Genomic DNA, 19,610 nt, shown 5'->3' with positions numbered 1-19,610 from the left:
AGACCCAATACAACAACGTAGTAATTCCAACAAAATCCTAAAATCAGTCTTCATTTCCATTATTTATAGTATAGCTAATTCATATTAAATAGCATATTCGACATATAAATTATATTCTTTCCTTTTCCTCTCGAGCTCCCGAACACCAGCTAGCACTATTAAAACATCTGATTCTTCTTAATCTTTTTCATCACCACTGTTCACTGAGCATTGTCTTCATCTCTTTGCAATAACTTGCCAGCTTTAGATATGTTTAAAAAAAAACACGAAAGGAATGGCAACTAAAGATAATTAAACACAAAACACAAGTTTGATTTTTTTTCTCCCAGGCAAAGCTTTGTAACCACCCTCTCTTCAGGGTGAAAGTTAGATAAGGTTATCTGAGACCAAGAGTAAGAAACCCATCACATCGAGGAGCTGCTTAAGGGCACTCTTCTACAGACGCTTGCCTATAACATCAACAGAGCTAAAAAGCAAACCAAATATTGTAATTTCCCCATTACTAAAGTTTTATAGCACTTAAAATCGTCCATAAAACACATATCCTTAGAAGAGAAATATCCAAGACATAAGCCTGAGAGAACCCGAGAATCATGACACTCAGCCTGAATTATGAAAAAACTGCTCACCCTGGTGGTTCAGAAAAGCACTAGATATATAATGACTCGACTATTTAGTTCTACAAATGCAACTCTCAAATAATCAGTCATGAATCTGTAACAGACACCTATATAAACTTCACGTTTGATCAGTGTTATGAGAAAAATATCCCTGCCACCCTCCCCACAATTCATTGCAGACAGGTCTTTAATGAATCCTTCAATTACTCATTCTACCTAGGGAAGGGTGTACCTTTTTCATAGGAAGGTTTTCTGCCACAATAAAGTACCACCTTAAAGTCTGTGAGTGCCCAATACTATTAACATTTACTGGTCTAACAAAGAAAAGCAGTATGTCCCATTCTCTCCAAAGAGAAAAAAATTCACTCACAAACTTACCCCGGTGATATGAAGACCACTAAGCACTAATTTAGACCAACAGATTGTAGCTCTTAAAAGTAAATAAAGGCTACAAATAAAACATTGACCAAGATGCTCCCCTTTGTTTTGAAAAGTTAATAAATTCTTACTTCCGTAGATTTCTGAGTGGTGAGTGGGAGAACAACATCTTACTAAAAATAAAACAGACCTTCCTTGGAGCGACAAATGCTGTGAAGATTGCTTTGATGCATCCTGACTTTCACAGGAATGACAACCTTTTCGCTTCAAAAACGTGGGAGATCACATTAAGAGAGATTTCTTTACGGGAAACAGCAAATAGCACGATGCATATTCATAAAAGTACTGACCCCCTCTGCATTCCAAAGCACGGTTCAGAAATGCTATCTACTAAAAGTCTGTTCTAGAATGCTCATAGACACCCCCCATTCCCCAGTAAGGAAGCGCACTAGATCCAGCCTCCAAAGACTTTGGGACACTTAGCCTTATCTTAAGCAAATCTCATTATCATTCTTGTGCTTTGGTTTTTGTTCCTTTAAATGACAGAAGTAATTCCTGCTTACTGAGTCTTCTAAGATGCAAGAATTTTTAAAAATCACATAAAATCTTTCACGCTTCTTAGAAATGGCTGCTATAAAACTCAAGGTGCTACACTATTATTATTATCATCATCTCCTTGTATCAACTTTTACTGCCACTTCTGAATTAAGCCAAGGTACTGACTTTGAAACACAAATCCCGTGGTTTTCCATCTGTGGTTACGTTTCTTGCTATAATTCTGTCCTGACTGCTTGTTCCGCACACTCCGAAGATCTACTTTACTGATCTCTGGCCCGAAAATTAAGTATTTTATTTAGTCCCTTCTCTACAAAGAAAGGGGCAGAAGTCACATCACTCCAGATTCTTGCAGACGTATTAAGAATGACATCATTCTTTTCACTTGAGGAATGATGCCATAGAGTATAAAGGCGACATTTCTTGCCCTCTCATCTTTCCTTCCCACAACACAAAACCTGTGCAGTTGGTTACCTAGAAAATTGGAAGGTTCCCCACAATGGACGTGCATCAATAACTGTCCTAAAAATATCAGATCTCAGGCACGGACAGGAAAAACTTTTATCTAGTTTGCAAGAAATTAAACCCTGCAGTCCTCCAGCTGCTACTGGGTTTGGTGTGGGCTGTCCCTTTCTAGGGCCTGTGCCTGTCTTTGAGGAGAGTGGCCTGGTCCCACAGCACGCTCGGGGCAGCTCTTGAGCCGGATCAAGACCCTTCCAAGCAACGTCTGCACCCAACCCTTCATCTCTTCTTTCAGACACACCCCCCTCCACCCAGTGTTTCATGGTAGGTGTGGGCGCTCAACTCCTTCACTGTGGCTAGGAGGACGCGAGGAGAGGCGGGCCGAGGCCTGAGCACCCATTTTGGAGGACCGGGGAGCTCGGCCCTCCGGGTTGTGCGATTTGGAGTGTCGGAGCGAAGGGTGCATCCGTGGGAGGGGGAAGGAGGCCGGGGTTGCTGGGGGGTCTCCCATATTCCAGGGCGTGAGAGGAAGGCGGCGGGAAAGACTCCGGAGAGCGAGGTTTATCAGCGCGAGGTTTCCTTTTTGTTATCTGTTGAGGGATGGCGGGCCTAATGGGAGCGTCCCCCTCAGGAGAGAGTCAGCAAGGGGGTCCCCCTAGCTTCACCGTGGGGCGGGGGGGCCCCCCGAGGACTTGACGGAGGCCTCCCCTGGGCACGAAGACAGTGACTGACGAGCGTTGTGGGCTGCGCGCGCCGGGACGCCCGTTCCTGCTCCTGCAGCCCCGCGAGCGAGGCGTGGGACCGGGTGGGAGGGGACGGAGGAGGCCCCCGGCCCGGGAGGCGGGAAAGGCCCCGGGGCTCTGGGACGGGCGGCGGCTCCAGAGCCCCGAGTGGCGGCGGCGTGGGCCTGGCGAACCCCGAGCCGGCTGGCGCCCTGTGGGCCGCGTGCGCCCCCCACTCCACTCGCCGCTCTCCGTGGCCGCCCCCTCCCCCCCGCGGCTCCTCTCACCTGCACATGATCCGCCATTTTGCTCCATTCATGCTCCTCTCCGGCCCCCCCTCCCCCCCAGCGCGCACCTCGGCCGGGGCCGCTGCCGCCGCCGCCGCCGCCGACGCCGTCGCCGCTGCGCCTGCGCGCTGGGGGCTCGTCGCGCTACGCTCGTGGCGTAGCGCCGCTCAGCTGCGCAGGCCCCGGCGGCTCGGGCCGTGGTTGGAGAATGCGCAGCACCGCTGGGACGGCGTAAAGGCGCGGGCAACGTCAGCGGCACGGAGACGCCGGGTGGGAGGAAGGAGCGGGCCAGGGGAGTGCGAAGGAGGGGCGGCTGGGGGAACAAAGCTTTGTTTACATGGTTTTTAAAGGGGCCGCGCTCGCTCCGGCTGGCGGGCGCTGGAGTGGGAGTTGGCGCTGCCTTCTGCTCGTCTGCGTGGTGAGGGTTCCTGGATGGGGGCCGGGATCTGTCGCCGCCCCGGGACTCCTGCACGCAGTGGCTTCCTCTCTTCCCAACCGTCTTCCCCCTTGTCTCGCCCCTGGACGTCTCCCACCCCCACCCCACCGTGCAGCTACGGTGACCCCCACACCCGGGAGGAGTCTTCCGGGGCACCCGCGCCCACACCCCACCTAGGCTACCTGCGAGATTCCTTATTTTCCAGTGCCCTCTTCTCAACGGGGGCCGATTCTGTGCTTGTGTCTGTCTAGCTTTCTGGACCAGGGCCACTGCTCTCTGGTCTGGATTTCACCAGCAACCCCGGTGGTTGATCTCGTGTTTTTCATTTCTGTCCTTTCGTCCTTGATAAACATTCACGGAAATAACCATCGAATAGTGGTGATGATCAAAACATACGAAGGCAAAGTTCTATCTTCCCAAAGACATTGTTATCGTCACCAGTACTCTAGACTACCTCCCGAGAGGGATTAGATGCTGGAAGAGGCAGCGGGGCTGGTGGTTAGGACTCCTAGGCTCGGTCTTGTGGAGGTATGAGTGGGAAAGCCATCTCTCTGGGTCAGATAAGGTCAGCCCCTGCATGCTGAGGCCAATTCCAGTCTTCCTCACTAGGAATTATCTGTTAGATAATGCCGGTTCCTGTTTTCCATTGGATTCCACTGTGGCTTCCATTCAAGGCCCCCAGATTAGATCATAGCTGGATTCTGAGAACACTGATTGTTTGAAGTTTGTATTTACAGAGGGCTACCATCATATGCAAACGATGGTGGTAGTGAATTACACACCCTTGGTGGATATAGTGGACCTGTGCTCAGCATTCATTTCAACTTACGTCCTCCTAGTTGAGATCTCGGCTTCCTGGTTTGCAGAGGTAGGGCACCTGGAAACTACATTACCCAAACTTCCTTGCAGCTAGGGTTCTGTATGCAAGTTTGGCTCTGCCAATTAGGCTGACTCAGAGATTTAAGAGGCAGAAGATTTAAGTGGCATAGCTTTTGACTGTTACTTCTAGCAAGCATAGAGCTTTTGAGATGTTGGGTTTTTGTTTTTCCCCAAAACCTCCCAGTGTCCAATCATTAGCTCCGAGAGTATAAAGAGGCAGGATGGTGGGGTCAGTGGCTTTCTGAACCTGGCATCGGGCAATGATATACTCTCAGAGTCACAATTGCAATGGAAATTCTTTGGATTAGCTACTGGACTTAATAGAGGCAACAGTTTCACAGTGGGCCAAGCCCAAATTTCTGTCCACCTTCCCATCTCCCACCCCTGAACCCCAATCTCCCTGTGTTTCTCCCTGTGTCTTCCGTTTCTCAGTAAATGGTACCACGATTCATCCAGTTGCTCCTAATAAACACTCAGGAGTTGATTCTTCAAGTCTTATCAGTCCCCAACATGCAAGTCACCTGCAAGTCCTGTTGAATCTGTATCTAATATATACCCAGTGTGACCACTTCTCCATCCCATCTCCACTGAACACCTTGGTCCAAGCCACCATTACATTTCTCCTGTGCTCTGGTAATAGATTCCTAATTAGTTTCCCTACTTCCTGTCTTGCCCCTTGATAACCCATTTTCCATATAGCTGGCTGCAGAACATTCCTTTATTTTCTTTATTTGTTTGTTTGTTTATTTTTAAGACAGAGTCTTGCTCTGTCACCCAGGCTGGAGTGCAATGGCGCGATCTCGGCTCACTGCGACCTCCGCCTCCCTGGTTCAAGCGGTTCTCCTCCCTCAGCCTCCTGAGTAGCTGAGATTACATGTGCCCACCACCATACCTGGCTAATTTTTGGATTTTTAGTAGAGACAGAGTTTCACCATGTTGGCTAGGCTGGTCTGGAACTGCTGACCTCAGGTTATCTGCTCGTCTCTGCCTCCCAAAGTGCTGGGATTACAGGTGTGAGCCACTGTGCCTGCCCAGAACATTCCTTTAAAATCATAATTCAGGTAATTTACACTCCTACTTAAAATCCTTAAGTGGCCTCATGTTGCATTTAGAATCCGAATCTTTGCTGTGGCTCAAGAGGTCATATGAGCTGACCTTATCTCTACCATGCCCCCTCTGGCTCAATGCTCTGGGGTCATTCTAGCCTTGCAGTTCTGCAAAGCCAGGGTCTCCTGCCTCAGGCCCTTTGCACTTGCAGTAACTTCTGCCTGGATTGGTTTCCCTTCAGATCTTGCAGTGGCTGGCTCACTCTCCTCATGGACTTTTCAGCTCACTTGTCACCTCCTCAGAGAGGCTTTTCTCAGTACCCTCTTGAAAGTTGTCCCCTGTGCCTATCACTATCATAGCATTGATCACTGTCCAAAACTACGTATTATTACTCACTCATTGTCAGTCTCTCCAACTAGAGGCAGACATAGTATAAACAAGGATTCTGTCTATGTTGTATCCCTAGTACCTCTGCACAGAGTAGATGCTCAATAAACAATTGTTGAGGCTGGGCATGGTGGCTCATGCCTTTAATCCCAGCACTTTGGGAGACTGAGGCAGGTGGATCACTTGAGGTCAGGAGTTTGAGAGCAGCCTGGCCAACGTGATGAAACCCCGTCTCTACTAAAAATAAAAAAAAAATTAGCCAGGCATGGTGGTGTGCGCCTGTAATCCCAGCTACTCAGGAGGCTGAGGCAGGAGAATGGCTGGAACCCAGGAGGTGGAGGTTGCAGTGAGCCGAGATCGTGCCACTGCAGTCCAACCTGGACGACAGAGTGAGACTCCATCTCAAAAAATAAATAAAAATAAATTTTAAAAATTGTTGAAGTATTAACTTCTTCATGTCTCATTCTAGGGTGCATGTGGGTTTCATATGAAGACAAAGCATTCTAAATATTATGTCACTGTTAGGTAACATGTTCTGTTATGTTATATTATAGGCCCTTCCTCTCAGCAGGTTTCTAGAACTGGGTTCTCTCTTAGTACTGAGAAAAGTGATAAACTTAATGGAGAAAGAGTGAGGGCTACAAATGTAGCTCAAGAGATTGGCATTGTCCCCCTCCCACCCCCCACAGTCAGGGACCACTGGGGGTGGAAAGGCCAGGGATGGGATCCTTCAGAATACACGCTCACTGATTTCTTCACTTGGTCCTTCACCTGTCGCAGGCCCATGTCAGTTCTCTGCCCATCCTATATGTACTTAACCTATTGTGTGGCCAGAGCTACCCCTTAGCTAGCTTCCCTACCTCCACATCATTTGAGGGTTACCTAATCCCCAAGCCTGCCCAAGGAGTCAGACAAAGTCTCCTCTTCTTCCTTTGTTGCCCCAAAGACAAGGTCCCAAGCCCTCTTATGTTAGGATTGGGTTGCTAATCACTGCAGCAGAATAGTAACAAAGTTCTTGGAGCTGTGGTTCCTGACTCCTGCTGAGAGAAACCATTGTAAAGGGCAGGATCCCAGTGGTTTAGAATGAGCCACAGGTGGGGTTTGGAGTGCCTCTTCCTGAAAGCCAAGAGGCACGCTAAACTCCTTTACAGTGCTTTTTCTACACATCATTGGTGACTACGGACCTTAAGGGCCTCTCATTCTCCGTGCTTCTGCTGTGTCTTGGAGCAATGTCTCTGGGCTCCTCCTTACAGGGTTTCCCCATGGCTAGGAAGAAGGTACTGGGGTGAGTGTTTCTACATCAGGGTCGCCACAAATCCTGCTAGGGACAGTTGAAGGAGCCTAGAAGGATTGCAAGGGTATTACTCTGCCGCCCTATCTTCTGCAGACAACGGATACTGGAGAACTCCTCCAACTTCCATAAGCAACGGATGACTTGGGAGTGTCTGGGTTGCCTGGGGTTCAGGCCTCCGGTTTTAAACAGCTTTCAAGTAATCTGGTAAACTTGGGTGCCCCCCTGTGGTTCTGAGTGGAACGTGTCTGTTTTACCTTCGGGGAAGGCGAGCAGGGTAGCAGGAGACATCCTCTGTCACCTTGCTACTCAGTGTAGTTTTGCCCAGCTGCCATCAGCAGGATCTCAGGGCTCATTCCAGACCTGCTTTATTGGAATCTACTCTGAACAAGATCTACATGTTACAGTTTGGAAGGCACTGCTCTGGCAGCCCCCAGGATGGCCCTAAAGCCCTCCTCTTCTCACTCACTGAGCCGAAGACCATGCAGCTCCCAGGCAGAGTTGACTCTCCCTAAGGACTAAAGAGGAAGATTAGGCCACATCCCATTTCCATACCCCTAACCACTTCCCAAGGTGTGCTTTTCCCAAAGCAGTATCCTTGGTTCTCCCTGGAGCTTTGGATCAACCTCTTCAAACCCAGGCATCAGGGCTGAGGGCAGTCAGCTTGAAGTGACTCAGCCCTGTCCTCACAGAGCTCATGACATTCATTTTTTCAAGCTGATTTGGTCCAGTCCATGGCATGTATAGCAGAAGGCCTGAGCTGTGCACAGTGCTGCTTGCTCCTTGCCAGGGTAACTGAACCCCTGTTGTAGAGGAAACAGGCCTGTTTATATAAGCACCTGTTATGGGATTAACCCCAAGAGTGTTGGTCTGAGTCTCAAGTTTTTTCCAACACTTCTGCACTGTGCTTCCATACAGATTGCTTCTCTAAACCATCTGGCTTTAAGTTAAACTTCTCTAAGCAGCTTGGATTTCTCCACAGCAATGGATCTTTTTGCATGGATCTGGATTCCATTTAGGGGCCCTGCAAAATGTCGAATTACAGATCAGGAGCCTTGGTCTCTACTTCTCCCTCTGTCCACAACTACCTCTGTGACCTCAGGCAAGTTGCAAATAAATGTGTTCACACCAGCCCTGCCTTTGTCAAGGGACAGTGTGGCTGATGAAAAGTGGGTACCTAGAAGCTTTGTGAGCTGCAAAGCACTTTCGGTAACTATGAAGCATTTTCAAAATGTATATGAAAGTGATTGCTATTGAAACAAGATAATTTGCAGATGAAACCTCAGTATCTTTCTAATGCTCAGGAACGCCTGAAGGCAAAAATCCAACAGCTGAAATGTACTTGGGGAGTCAGTCCCTTCTCCTGATCTCCATCCAGAGGGGATGATCATGTTTCTAGAATCTTTACAGGGTTGGTGTGAGTGTGTGTTGTTGGCAGGCAGGGAGTGGTCCCATGTAGTTCAACGGTTGCCTCTCTCTTTCTCTCTCTCTCTGTGTGTGTGTGTGTGTGTGTGTGTGTGTGTGTGTATGTATATGTGAAAGTGGTATCTGGTTAGGCCCACATGAGCTGTCTTATATTTCTCTCCGTGTAATGCCATGTGTATGGTTCTAGCTGTTAAGAGTTGAGAGGGCTGGGTTCTGGTTTGGTGGCCTCAAATAAATTCCTCAGACTTTCCAAGCCTCAGGTAACTTAGTGGTTTGTCCCTTCCAACTTGTGTACAGCTTAAGGTGGGGCCCTTCTGCTACTGATTTCACTGTCTAGTTTGGTTTCTGGGTCTCTTTTCCAGCGGGTCAGCCACTCTTTGCTGGTGACTCCCTGTGCCAACTTCTGTACCTGAACTGTTGCTCACTGAAGAGCTGGCATTTGGCTTTTTGGCAATTGTCTCTAGCTCACTGAAAATGCAGGAAGCTTGAGTATAAAACTCACTCAGAAAAAAAAAAAAGAACACACACTCAGAAGAAACCACAGGGCCTATCGGCCTGTCGTCATCGAGCAGACTAGAATAGTGTAGAAAACCCTAGGCAGAGAGGAAATGAACTTCAGAGAAGGGGAACACACGGCTGAGAAGAGAGAGGCAAGGGCAGGAGAGAAGGAGATTACTGAAGCCTGGGGCCCGGAGATGGTCAGAGGATGGGAGACGGGGCAGTGAAACAAGGCTTCCTGTATCTTCAGCAGCAACAGACGTTTGGAAAGGTAGGAGTGAGGCTGGGCTGGGGTTGGACAGGAGGCCTGGGGGGCTGCTAGAATTCCTGGGGTGGAGAGGGAGTTTCATACTCAAAACCCTTATAGGTCTGACTGTGCACCCACCAAGTTAGACCCAGAGCTCAACTTTGGGAGGGCTCTTTTCCTACCAGACTCTGTCTCCTGAACCAGGCCCCTACCAGGTCCCAAACTGTGCTCTTTACTGAGGGCTGTTTGCCCTGGGTGGGGGTAGGGCGCTGTGCTGGCTTCATCTCTTGCCTCTTTTGCTCTCTTGCTCTGTGTTGACTTCTTTTCACCGGACACCTTGGAAGGGAATGGAATGGGCAGCTGGAGGGATAGTTTAGGATGACAGTAGAGGTTCCTTCCCCACCCCAGTGGGGTGCATGTGGCTGGTATTCAGCTTGGGCTGGGGCCTCTAGGGGCCTGGACCCCAGCCGGCTGTCCATCCTCTTTCTCCTTCCCTGGCCTCCTTGAACCAGGAAGTCCTCGTTCCCCAACCAATACTGGCGGGAATACCTGTCTCTCTCTCATGGCCCAACCTATCAAGCAGTGAGGCGGCAAGGTTCAGGAGGGTGGAGAGAAGTTCCTGGAGAACAGGGCCGCCATCAGGATTTTGTACGGAAGGAAAATAAGTCGTCAGCCCGGGTCACATGCCGCCCTCCTCACTCCCTCCTCTGGGCCTTGGCCACTGCCCGGCTTTCCTCTCCGGGACCGGAGTCCGCTGCGGTGGGCCTGTTTGACCTTCTTGCAGCCTGCTTTGGGCTCATCCCTGTGTTGCTTTCTGCCTGGGCAGTTTCTGCTCCTGGTCGTGGCCCTCTTTCTCGGGGCTGGCGGCTGATCTCCGATTTTCTAATTCCTGCAGTCACTGTCCTCTTCTCTGCCTCCCTGGGTGTCCTGTGATCCTCACCTCTCTCTCCCCATCTCCAAGTGGCTGCCCCAGTGCCCCTTCCACGGTTCCTCTTCTCCCCTTGGCTCACCATCTCCCATCTCTGGGTGGCTCCCTCCCGCCCCCGCCTCCCACGCCTCTGGCACAGAAATGGCGCCGCTTCGGGGCCTCACTGTATGGAGAATCGGACTGCGCCTTGGCCCGGCTGGAGCTGCAGGAGGGCCCGGAGAAGCCACGTCGGGGTGAGGCTGCCCGGAAGGTCATCCGCCTCAGTGACTGCCTGCGGGTGGCCGAGGCCGGCGGAGAGGCCAGCAGCCCCCGGGACACCAGTGCCTTCTTACTGGAGACCAAGGAGCGCCTGTACCTGCTGGCGGCCCCTGCTGCAGAGCGCGGCGACTGGGTGCAGGCCATCTGCCTCCTGGCCTTCCCCGTGAGTCGCCCGGGGTGCCGAAAGGGCAAGGGGGCGTGCAGACCGAGGGTGTTAGATGCTTCCTGTGGGCAAGTGTTAGAGGAGTCAAGGTCAGGGTAATGGGGTGCTTCCTCGATGGCGGGGACCCGAACCCAGTGTGCAGACAAAGCCAGCAGGCTGAGGTGGCCTGAAAGAAGGCCTGGGCCAGAGGGGGGCCTGGTCGGGGAAGGTGGTGAGACCTGGGGCCTCCTCCCTAGGGGCAGAGGAAGGAGCTCTCGGGGCCAGAGGGAAAGCAGAGCCGGCCCTGCATGGAGGAAAATGAATTGTACAGCAGCGCGGCCACAGGTGAGGGGGCGGGGGCTGCCCTGCTCTCCCCCGGGGGCTCTCCCCAGGGTGAGGTGGAGAGGAGGTGTGGGCTGGCTAGCTGCTGGCCCCGAGTCTTCCTGCCTTGTGGTTACTCCCAGCCTGGGTCAGCCCCCTTATCAGCCTCTCCTTTTCGCTTCCGGGTGCAGCCCAACCTAGGGGAGCCTGCCCTGCCCTGAGTCTCTCCCTGGGTTCACCTCATCTTACCGAGGGCCTGCTGGTGGGAGAGGGGGAGGCTGGGGACCCAGGTGAGGGTGCTGCTTTTTTCTTTTTTTGAGACGGAGTTTTGCTCTTGTCGCCCAGGCTGGAGTGCAATGGCACAATCTCGGCTCACAGCAACCTCTGCCTCCCAGGTTCAAGCAATTCTCCTGCCTCAGCCTTCTGAGCAGCTGGGATTACAGGCGCCTGCCACCACGCCTGGCTGATTTTTGGTATTTTTAGTAGAAACGGGGTTTCACCAAGTTGGCCAGGCTGGTCTCGCACTCCTGACACCAGGTGATCCACCTGCCTCAGCCTCCCAAAGTGTTGGGATTACAGGCATGAGCCACTGTGCCCGGCCCTGGGTGCTGCTTTTGGGGAGCTGGTGGAGGAAGGAGAAGCTTTCATCTGTCTTCCATCTAAGCTCCACCCCCAGGGCCCCAGCAGTGGGAGGGCAGGGCCAAGGCTTCACCTGCAGCTGTGACCATAGGGACTGGGGTGGTGGCTGGTTTGGGGTGAGAGATGGGGTGGGGAAGACAAGACTGTGGCTCTGGCGACAGGGGCAGGAAGGATGTGGGCATGAGGTTGGGGTGGATGTGGGTAGGGGCGTGATGCCTACTAGGGTAGGTGGTGGAGGTACCTGACCTTTTGGAGAGTATGACCTGGTACAGAGCAGCTCAGCCTCCAAGGCCTAGGTAGGGGGCCATGAGTACGTGGATAATACTCTTTCTAGAAAACTTCCGGTATACTCATTTAGAACTGGGCAGTGGTGAGGCAGGCCAGTTGTTTCCCATTAACTGCTTTCACCTTCTCTCTCTTCTTCTCCCCAGTTGCCCCCCACAAGGAATTTGCTGTGACCATGAGACCTACAGAAGCCAGCGAGAGGTGCCACCTGCGGGGGTCCTATACCCTCCGGGCTGGGGAGAGCGCCCTGGAGCTGTGGGGTGGGCCCGAGCCAGGGACCCAGCTGTACAACTGGCCCTACAGGTTTCTGCGGCGCTTTGGGCGGGACAAGGTGAGTGGGAAGGTGCATCAGGGCAGGCTGAGAGAAAGGATCAGCTACAAACAAAGAGGGGTGATCGGGGAGAGGCAGAGGTGGACATCCAAGGCAGAGAGAATGGCGGGAGGAGGAGGCAGGAGGTGATCATGAGGTCAAGAGATTGAGACCATCCTGGCGAACATGGTGAAACCCTGTCTACAAAAAATACAAAAATTAGCTGGGCGTGGTGGCACGTGCCTATAGTCCCAGCTACTCGGGAGGCTGAGGCAGGAGAATCACTTGAACCCGGGAGGCGGAGGTTGCCGTGAGCTGAGATCGTGCCACTGCACTCCAGCCTGGAGACAGAGTAAGACTCTGTCTCAAAAAAAAAAAAAAAAAAAAAAGCATCCTTGCCCTGTGGCCTGACCGATAACCTCCTTTCTCCCTGGCCCAGGTAACCTTTTCCTTTGAGGCAGGCCGGCGCTGCATTTCTGGAGAGGGCAACTTTGAGTTCGAAACCCGGCAAGGCAATGAGATCTTTTTGGCCCTGGAAGAGGCCATCTCTGCCCAGAAGAATGCTGCACCCCCTACACTGCAACCCCAGCCAGCCACAATCCCCGCCTCGCTGCCCCGGCCTGAGAGCCCCTACTCCCGGCCCCATGACTCACTGCCACCGCCTTCACCCACCACACCGGTGCCTGCTCCACGGCCTCGGGGCCCGGAGGGGGAGTATGCCATGCCCTTCGATGCGGTGGCCCGTTCCTTGGGGAAGAACTACAGGGGCATCTTGGCAGTCCCTCCTCAGCTCCTGGCTGACCCTCTGTACGACAGCATTGAGGAGCCCCCTCCTCCTCGACACGACCACATATACGATGAGCCCGAAGGAGTGGCTGCCCTGTCCCTGTATGACAGCCTGCAGGAGCCCCGGGGTGAGGCATGGAGGAGGCAGGCAACCGCTGACAGGGACCCTGGTGGCCTCCAGCGTGTCCACCCAGCCGGGCAGGATTTCTCTGCCTCTGGCTGGCAGCCAGGAACTGAGTATGACAATGTTGTACTTAAGAAAGGCCCGAAGTAACAGAGGCAGCAGAGGGATGGTCCACCGCCCCCTGGCTTCTGCTGGTGACTCCTCCTGACCACTGCATCAGAAGAACCTCCTCTGCCCCTTCTGGAGCCCGAGGCCTAGCCTGCCTTCGTTGGGGCTGATAAATTGCCTCTCCCAGGGCCTGCTGGGTGAGTCACCATCCCAAAGCAGGAAGGGTGCCCTGGAGAGAACCACCCTCCTCCTACTCTTTTTCCACTTCCTCCTCTTTCTTTCCCCAGCTGAGGGGGAACCTGGGGCATTTAGGGCAGAGGGCAAAGGATGTCAGCAATTGCCTGGGCTGCTTGGCTATGCAAGCCTCCTGCCTGCTCATGGCCACTTCAGGGACAGCCTGGGCCCAGGCACCCAGGTGGATGGTGGCAGCTTCCTGCACCTTTCAGATTTCTCGGTGGCATTAAAGCATTTTTGGAATGTTTTGTGTGGCATGAATGCTATGTGAGAGAAGGCTCCAGCTGACAACCCTTGATCACACCCTCTTCCAGCTGCAAGGTCCCCCTGGGGCCTAGGCTGGGCCTCAAGCATCTACTCACAGAGGCCCATAGAAGTCAGGGCACCCTGGGAATAGTGTTCAAGCATGTCTCCCTTTTGCTGGGATAAGGTCGATGTCAGAAAAATGGTGGGGGAAGCACTGGGGAGCGGGGCAAAGCTGAACTGCAAGGAAGGAAATAATTGGATTGATGGAGCCTCTTACGCACCAGGAGTGGGAGTCATCAGCTGTGTGGTCCTGGGCCCTTTCCCTTCCCTGAGATTTGTGCACATCTTCGTAAAATGAGGAGGTTGCACCATGTGGACAAGGAGGAGCCTTCCAGCTCTGTGATTCTCATTGGGCCTGGGTTCCCAGGTCCCCGCACACCATTTCCTCGCAGCTCAGCCTGTGTCCTTGTGCTTGCTCCTCTTATCAAAACCTGCTTTTCTGGCAGGGTGTGTCCATGGACTTCAGCTATCAACCCAGTCCGCCAAGAGCATGAGCACTGTGGGAGGCTGTAGACTGCCTGGCCTGTGAGAGGCACACTGCCCAGAAGGGGATGAGATGAGACAAGGCACAGGTGTCTGTCACAGAGTGGGTGTGAGTGCCACAAGGGGCCAGACAGGGCCGTGAGTGCCAGAGAGGTAACTATTTGTTGGGAGTGCAAAAAGGCTTCCTATCAAAGGTACCATGTAAGGTGGGCGTTTACGGGTGGGAAGGAGTTCTTTGGAGATTAAGGGAGTGTGAAGGAGCATCTTGGTTAGGAATGGGAGTGTGGGTGAAGCCATGGGGAGGTATGGATGTGTCGTGTTCAGGACGGAGTTCTGTGCTCAGAGTGCAGGGAAGGTGAGACAATCTTGTTGGGAAGGCAGATTCTGACTGTATTAAGGGGAATTTGTACCTAATTAGAGGGAAAGGTGGAATGACTAAAGGCTTTTGAACAAGGAGTCCTATAAAAGCTGAGCTTTAGGGCAATAACCCAATAGCCCTATGGAGGATGGACTTGAGGTGGGAGGGGGTAGGTTGGGGCTGAATTGAAAAGGGGAAATCTGTCAGGCAAGGTGGCTTACACCTGTAATCCCAGCACTTTGGGAGGCCAAGGAGGGTGGATCACGACGTCAGGAGTTCGAGACCAGCCTGACCAGGATGGTGAAACCCCATCTCTATTAAAAATATAAAAATTAGCTGGGCATGGTGGCGGGCACATGTAATCCCAGCTACTCGGGAGGCTGAGGCAGGAGAATTGCTTGCAGTGAGCTGAGATCACGCCACTGCACTCTAGTCTGGGCAGCAGAGCAGGACTCTGTCTAAAAAAAAAAAAAAAGAAAAGGAAAGAAAAAGAAAAGGGGAAATTCATCTGGGCACTGTGGCTCACACCTGTGATCCCAGCGACTTGGGAGGCCAAAGTGGGAGGATCACTTGAGCCCAGGAATTTGAAACCAACCTGGGCAACATGGTGATGAGACCTGTCTCTATAAAAATAAACAAACCAACAAACAAACTTAGCCAGGTGTCATGGTGCACACTTGTAGTCCCAGCTACTTGGGAGGCTGAGGCTGGAGAATCATTTAGCCTCTGCAACAGAGCAAGATCCTGGCTCAAGAAAAGTGGGAAAGGGAGAAATTCAGAAAGGACTGGATTCAAAAGATGGTATAGAGCTAGCACCTGTGGATCTTGGACTCCTAGTGGATGTGGAACACAGAGAAACAGGGTTTCAAGAGAGACTCGGGTTTGTTTGTTTGTTTGTTTTCCTCCTAAGATAGAGTCTTGCTCTGTCACCCAGGCTGGACTGTACTGGTGCGATCTCGGCTCACTGAAATCTCAGCATCCTGGGTTCAGCGATTCTCCCCCATCAGCCTCCCAAGTAGCTGGGACTGCAGGTGTGCACCACCACACCCGGCTAATTTTTTGTATTTTTAGTAGAGATGGGATTCCATCATGTTGGCCAGGCGGATCTCAAACTCCTGACCTCAGGTAATCTGCCTGCCTCAGCCTGCCAAAGTTCTGGGATGACAGGTGTAAGCCACCACGCCAGGTTAATTTTTGTATTTTTTTTTAGCAGAGACATAATTTCACCATGTTGGCCAGGCTGGTCTCAAATTCCTGACCTCAAGTGATCTGCCCACCTCGCCTCCCAAAGTGCTGGGATTACAGTTGTGAGCCACCGTGCCCAACCTGAGACTCAGGATTTGAGAACAAGATGAACTTAGTGTCTGATGCATTGAGATGGAGATGGCTGGTATTGATCCGGCAAGACGAGTCCTGAAACTGGGCAGAAGAGCTAGCACTTAGGAGGAAGAGGGGCATAGACATAGGCATAGACATCGACCTCCCAGGTGTGCTGTGACCTCTGTTTCTCCTCTCACTGTGGCCTTTTCCCTTGTTGAAGGAACTTGAGCAATGGATCAGCTGCCTGGAGAGAGCCAGTGAGGGGCCTTCCTGTCTGTGCGGAAGGTGCCCCCTGTCACCCTCCCTTCCCAGCCTCAGGATCACTGAAGGCTAGAAGGCCCCACTTCCAAAGATTTTACTCTTCCCCTCTTCAGGCCAGCTGTGGGAGTTGGGTGTTCTCTTTGGCCAGGTAGCCAAGTTTCCGATTTCCTAAGGTGGCATTTGAAGTGGCTGTCCCGGCTTAGCCCGGCAGGGGGCGGTGTTAACCTGTAGAAAAGGCCACTGGGGGCTTCACCACCACCAGGCTTGGGGGCTTGGCTCTGAAGGAAGGCATTTACTACCCAAAGGGCTTGGGAATAATTTGAGGAATCTGCATGTCAGAGCTTGTCCCTTCAGAGCCTCAGAATCCTACTCCCAGATGTGTGGACCCTGCCTTCAAGAAGTTCGGGGTCCTAAGCTGGACATCGCCTTTTTGTCCCCTCTCGTCACTTTCCAGATCTAGGCACTTGGGTTCTTCCATTGTGATGCTCTCTGTGCCATGCAAGGGGAAGTGGTTGATTGGGGCTCTTGGGAAAGGTGGGGTGAGGGCTGGACGGGCAGGGGAAGTAGTGTTTGGGGAAGTTGGGAGGGGTAATGAAAGTCCTTAAGACAGTTGTTGAAAAAATGCTGATCATGCCATCAGGGTCGCTTTCAGAAGATTTGATCCAAGGGGTGCGCCACCCTCCAGAGAATGGTGTCAGTGCCACTACAACCAACCTCAGTGGCACCACGGTCACCTGCAACGTATACCTTCCTCCATTTGACAAATGCCATGGGCCGGGCACAGTGGCTCATGCTTATAATTTCAGCACTTTGGGAGGCCAAGGTGGGAGGATCGCTTGAGCCCAGGAGTTTGAAACCAGTCTGGACAGCATAGGGAAACTCTTATCTCTAAGAAAAAGTAAAAATTAGCTGAGTTTGGTGGTGCTTGTTTGTAGCCCCAGCTACTCGGGAGGCTGAGGTGGGAGGATTGCTTGAGCCCTGGAGGTTGAGGCTATAGTGAGCTGTGATTGAGCCACTGCACAGCAGCCTGGGGGACAGAGTGAGACCCTGTCTCAAAAACAAAAACAACAAAAAAGCAAATGCTGTGGAGCATCTCTCATGGACCAGCCCCGCCTAGGAGCTGGGGAGCAGCACAAACCCATCCCACCCTCGCGGGGCCTGCAGTGTGGAGTGGGCAGGCACATGTTCACTGAACACAGGAATGAAGGAGCTTACTTGAGGGATCACCCTCCTCAAACAGACACACGGCAGTGAGGGCCTGCTTGGAGGGTTCTTTTCTTTCTTTCTTTCTTTTTTGAGATGGAATTTCGCTCTTGTAGCCCAGGCTGGAGTGCAACAGCAAGATCTCGGCTCACTGCAACCTCCACATCCCGGGTTCAGGCAATTCTGCCTCTGCCTCCCGGGTAGCTGGGATTACAGGCACCTGCCACCCCACCTGGCTAATTTTTTGTGTTTTTAGTAGAGATGGACTTTCACCATGTTGGCCGGGCTGGGCTCAAACCCCTGACCTCAGGTGATCCACCTGCCTTGGCCTCCCAAAGTGCTGGGATTACAGGTGTGAGCCACTGCACCGGGCCTCCTTGGAGGGTTTTTATGCCACCAGGATGCCCAGGGGCAAATTCATATGTAAGGAAACAGCTGCCCTCAAAGGGGACAGGGCAATGTCACAGCAAGTGATTGATTCACCCAGAAGGGCCTCCTGAAAGCTCCAAGGTTCGAAGTCAGACAGCTGTTGACACCATGAGGTTTGCTGTCACCAGGATTCTTATAAACTGGTTTCATTTGCTAGTTATTATGCAGAGGTGACACCGGGGCAGGTAAGGATGGCTGCATGACTGGCATCTAGCATAGAGATGTGCACACACAGCACACAACATCATTCTTCCCGTTCCTTTTCTTCTCTGCTTCTCTTGCCTCACCTTGGATTTTCTTTTTCCAAAGCATAGAAGTGATGTGTGTGTGTGTGTGTGTGTGTGTGTGTGTGTGTGTTGGCCTGTAGTCCATGGTGTAAGCCTGTGACAGTGGGGGTGGCCAGGTCGTCCCCCCACTTCCCACCCCGTGAGTTCTCCCCCTGGAGCTTGAGAATCTACAAAGACCCAGCTCCTTGGCGCTCTCTGCTCCTGCAGGCTCCTCCCTGACGACTCCACTCAAGTTGTTGCTGTCACTGCCTTTCAGCCATGATGCTAACCAGCCTCCTGCCTCCTGCCTCATGGGTGCTGACTCAATTAGCCAAGGTGCCCACCGCCTGCAAGGGCCATTAATAAAACCAGTTGGGGTGGCTGGAGACCTCAGGCAGGGCATGGCTGGGGAGTAAGTGCGGGAGGTCGGTGAGCTGAAAGGAGGAGGGAGAGGAGCCAGAGGAGCTGGGAGCCGGGTATCTGATCTGATTAGGCCTCAAGCTGGCTTCCCCATGGCAGGAGGCTGTTCATCATTGCTCTGCTCCCATCTTCAGCTCCCGGGCGGGTCCAGTGCTGGCCAGCATGAAGCAGAACCCATCAATCTCCAGGCTCTGGCCAGACCTGCTTCTCTCCTCCTTTGCCTTCCTGCAACCTTTGGAACCCTCTGCTTTTTCTTTTTTCTCCTTCTTCTTCTTCTTTTTTTTTTTTTTTGAGATGAAGTTTTGCTCTTGTTGGCCAGGCTGGAGTGCCATGGCATGATCTTGGCTCACCGCAACCTCCTCCTCCTGGGTTCAAGTGATTCTCCTGCCTCAGCCTCCCAAGTAGCTGGGATTACAGGCATACACCACCACGCTTGGCTAATTTTGTGTTTTTAGTAGAGACGCGATTTCACCATGTTGGTCAGGCTGGTCTCAAACTCCTGAACTCAGGTGATCCACCCACTTTGGCCTCCCAAAGTGCTGTGATTATAGGCATGCACCACCGCGCCCTGTTTGTTTTTTATTTTTTTGAGACAGCGTCTCGCTTTGTCATCCAGGCTGGAGTGCAGTGGCGTGATCTCAGCTCACTGCAACCTTGACCTCCTGGGCTCAGGTGATTCTCCTACCTCAGTCTCCCAAGTAGCTGGGGCTACAGGACAGACCTGCCTACCATACTCAGCTATGCACCACACCCAGCTAATTTTTTTTGTGTTTTTTTTTTTTTTTTTTTGGTAGAGATGGAGTTTTTCCGTGTTGCCCAGGCTGGTCTCAAACTCCTGAGCTCAAGCCATTCGCCAGCTTCAGCCTCCCAAAATGCTGGGATTACAGGTATGAGGCACCATACCTGGTCAGAACCCTCTTCTTGACTCTAGCTCCTGGATCTCTGGGCCAGAGACGGCTGGTCGGGGATGGAGTAGGGGGAGCACTGGGTTCTGACAGACTTGTGAGGGAGATGGGGTCCCAGAGCTCGGCTAAGTAATTCAGGGACCTGCATCCAGGGCGGGGTTGGCCTTGTGCATCCAGGTGTTTGATTGGAGAGGGGTGGGTGGGGTGGAGTGAGAGGTGTGCCGGAGGGGGCACCAGCATTTAGGATGATAAGAATATTCTTGAGTTCATACAGCACTTTCTGTTTCCGA

The 19,610-nt window shown here is 52.4% G+C and overlaps 2 protein-coding genes across 5 annotated transcripts in view; one reads left to right on the top strand and one right to left on the bottom strand.

Moving 5' to 3' along the window:
* Positions 1–3,154, bottom strand: part of XPO7 (exportin 7) — an 88,387-nt gene extending 85,233 nt beyond the window's left edge. For both annotated transcript variants that reach the window (XM_037983731.2, XM_007961825.3), the window contains exon 1: positions 3,025–3,154. In XM_037983731.2, coding sequence (XP_037839659.1) covers positions 3,025–3,042 — 18 coding nt within the window. In that variant the 5' untranslated portion in view covers positions 3,043–3,154. The remainder of the gene's footprint in view (positions 1–3,024) is intronic.
* Positions 2,229–13,616, top strand: DOK2 (docking protein 2). Of its 3 annotated transcripts, none has more exons than XM_037983732.2 (5): positions 2,229–2,339; positions 10,302–10,583; positions 10,820–10,907; positions 11,954–12,138; positions 12,557–13,616. In XM_037983732.2, the coding sequence occupies exons 1-5, from the start codon at positions 2,337–2,339 to the stop codon at positions 13,175–13,177; spliced, it is 1,179 nt and encodes a 392-aa protein (XP_037839660.2). In that variant the 5' UTR covers positions 2,229–2,336; the 3' UTR covers positions 13,178–13,616. The 3 variants fall into 3 exon arrangements, with proteins under 3 accessions (XP_037839660.2, XP_007960012.3, XP_037839661.1); XM_007961821.3 differs by lacking the exon at positions 2,229–2,339 and adding an exon at positions 9,089–9,258; XM_037983733.2 differs by lacking the exons at positions 2,229–2,339; positions 10,820–10,907 and adding an exon at positions 9,107–9,258.
* Positions 13,617–19,610: the final 5,994 nt, after the last annotated feature.

The sequence above is a fragment of the Chlorocebus sabaeus genome, chromosome 8 (assembly GCF_047675955.1).
Source record: "Chlorocebus sabaeus isolate Y175 chromosome 8, mChlSab1.0.hap1, whole genome shotgun sequence".
Lineage (NCBI taxonomy): Eukaryota > Metazoa > Chordata > Mammalia > Primates > Cercopithecidae > Chlorocebus > Chlorocebus sabaeus.
This window is presented reverse-complemented; position numbering and strand designations above follow the sequence as displayed.

What these genes read in the sequence shown, in the direction of transcription:
- DOK2 (XM_007961821.3), top strand. Translation starts at nt 9,196, where the DNA reads ATGGGAGACGGGGCAGTGAAACAAGGCTTCCTGTATCTTCAGCAGCAA. An exon ending in TCTGCCTCCTGGCCTTCCCC is followed by an intron (nt 10,584 to 10,819) that starts GTGAGTCGCCCG and finishes CCTCCTCCCTAG; the next exon opens with GGGCAGAGGAAGGAGCTCTC. An exon ending in GTACAGCAGCGCGGCCACAG is followed by an intron (nt 10,908 to 11,953) that starts GTGAGGGGGCGG and finishes TCTTCTCCCCAG; the next exon opens with TTGCCCCCCACAAGGAATTT.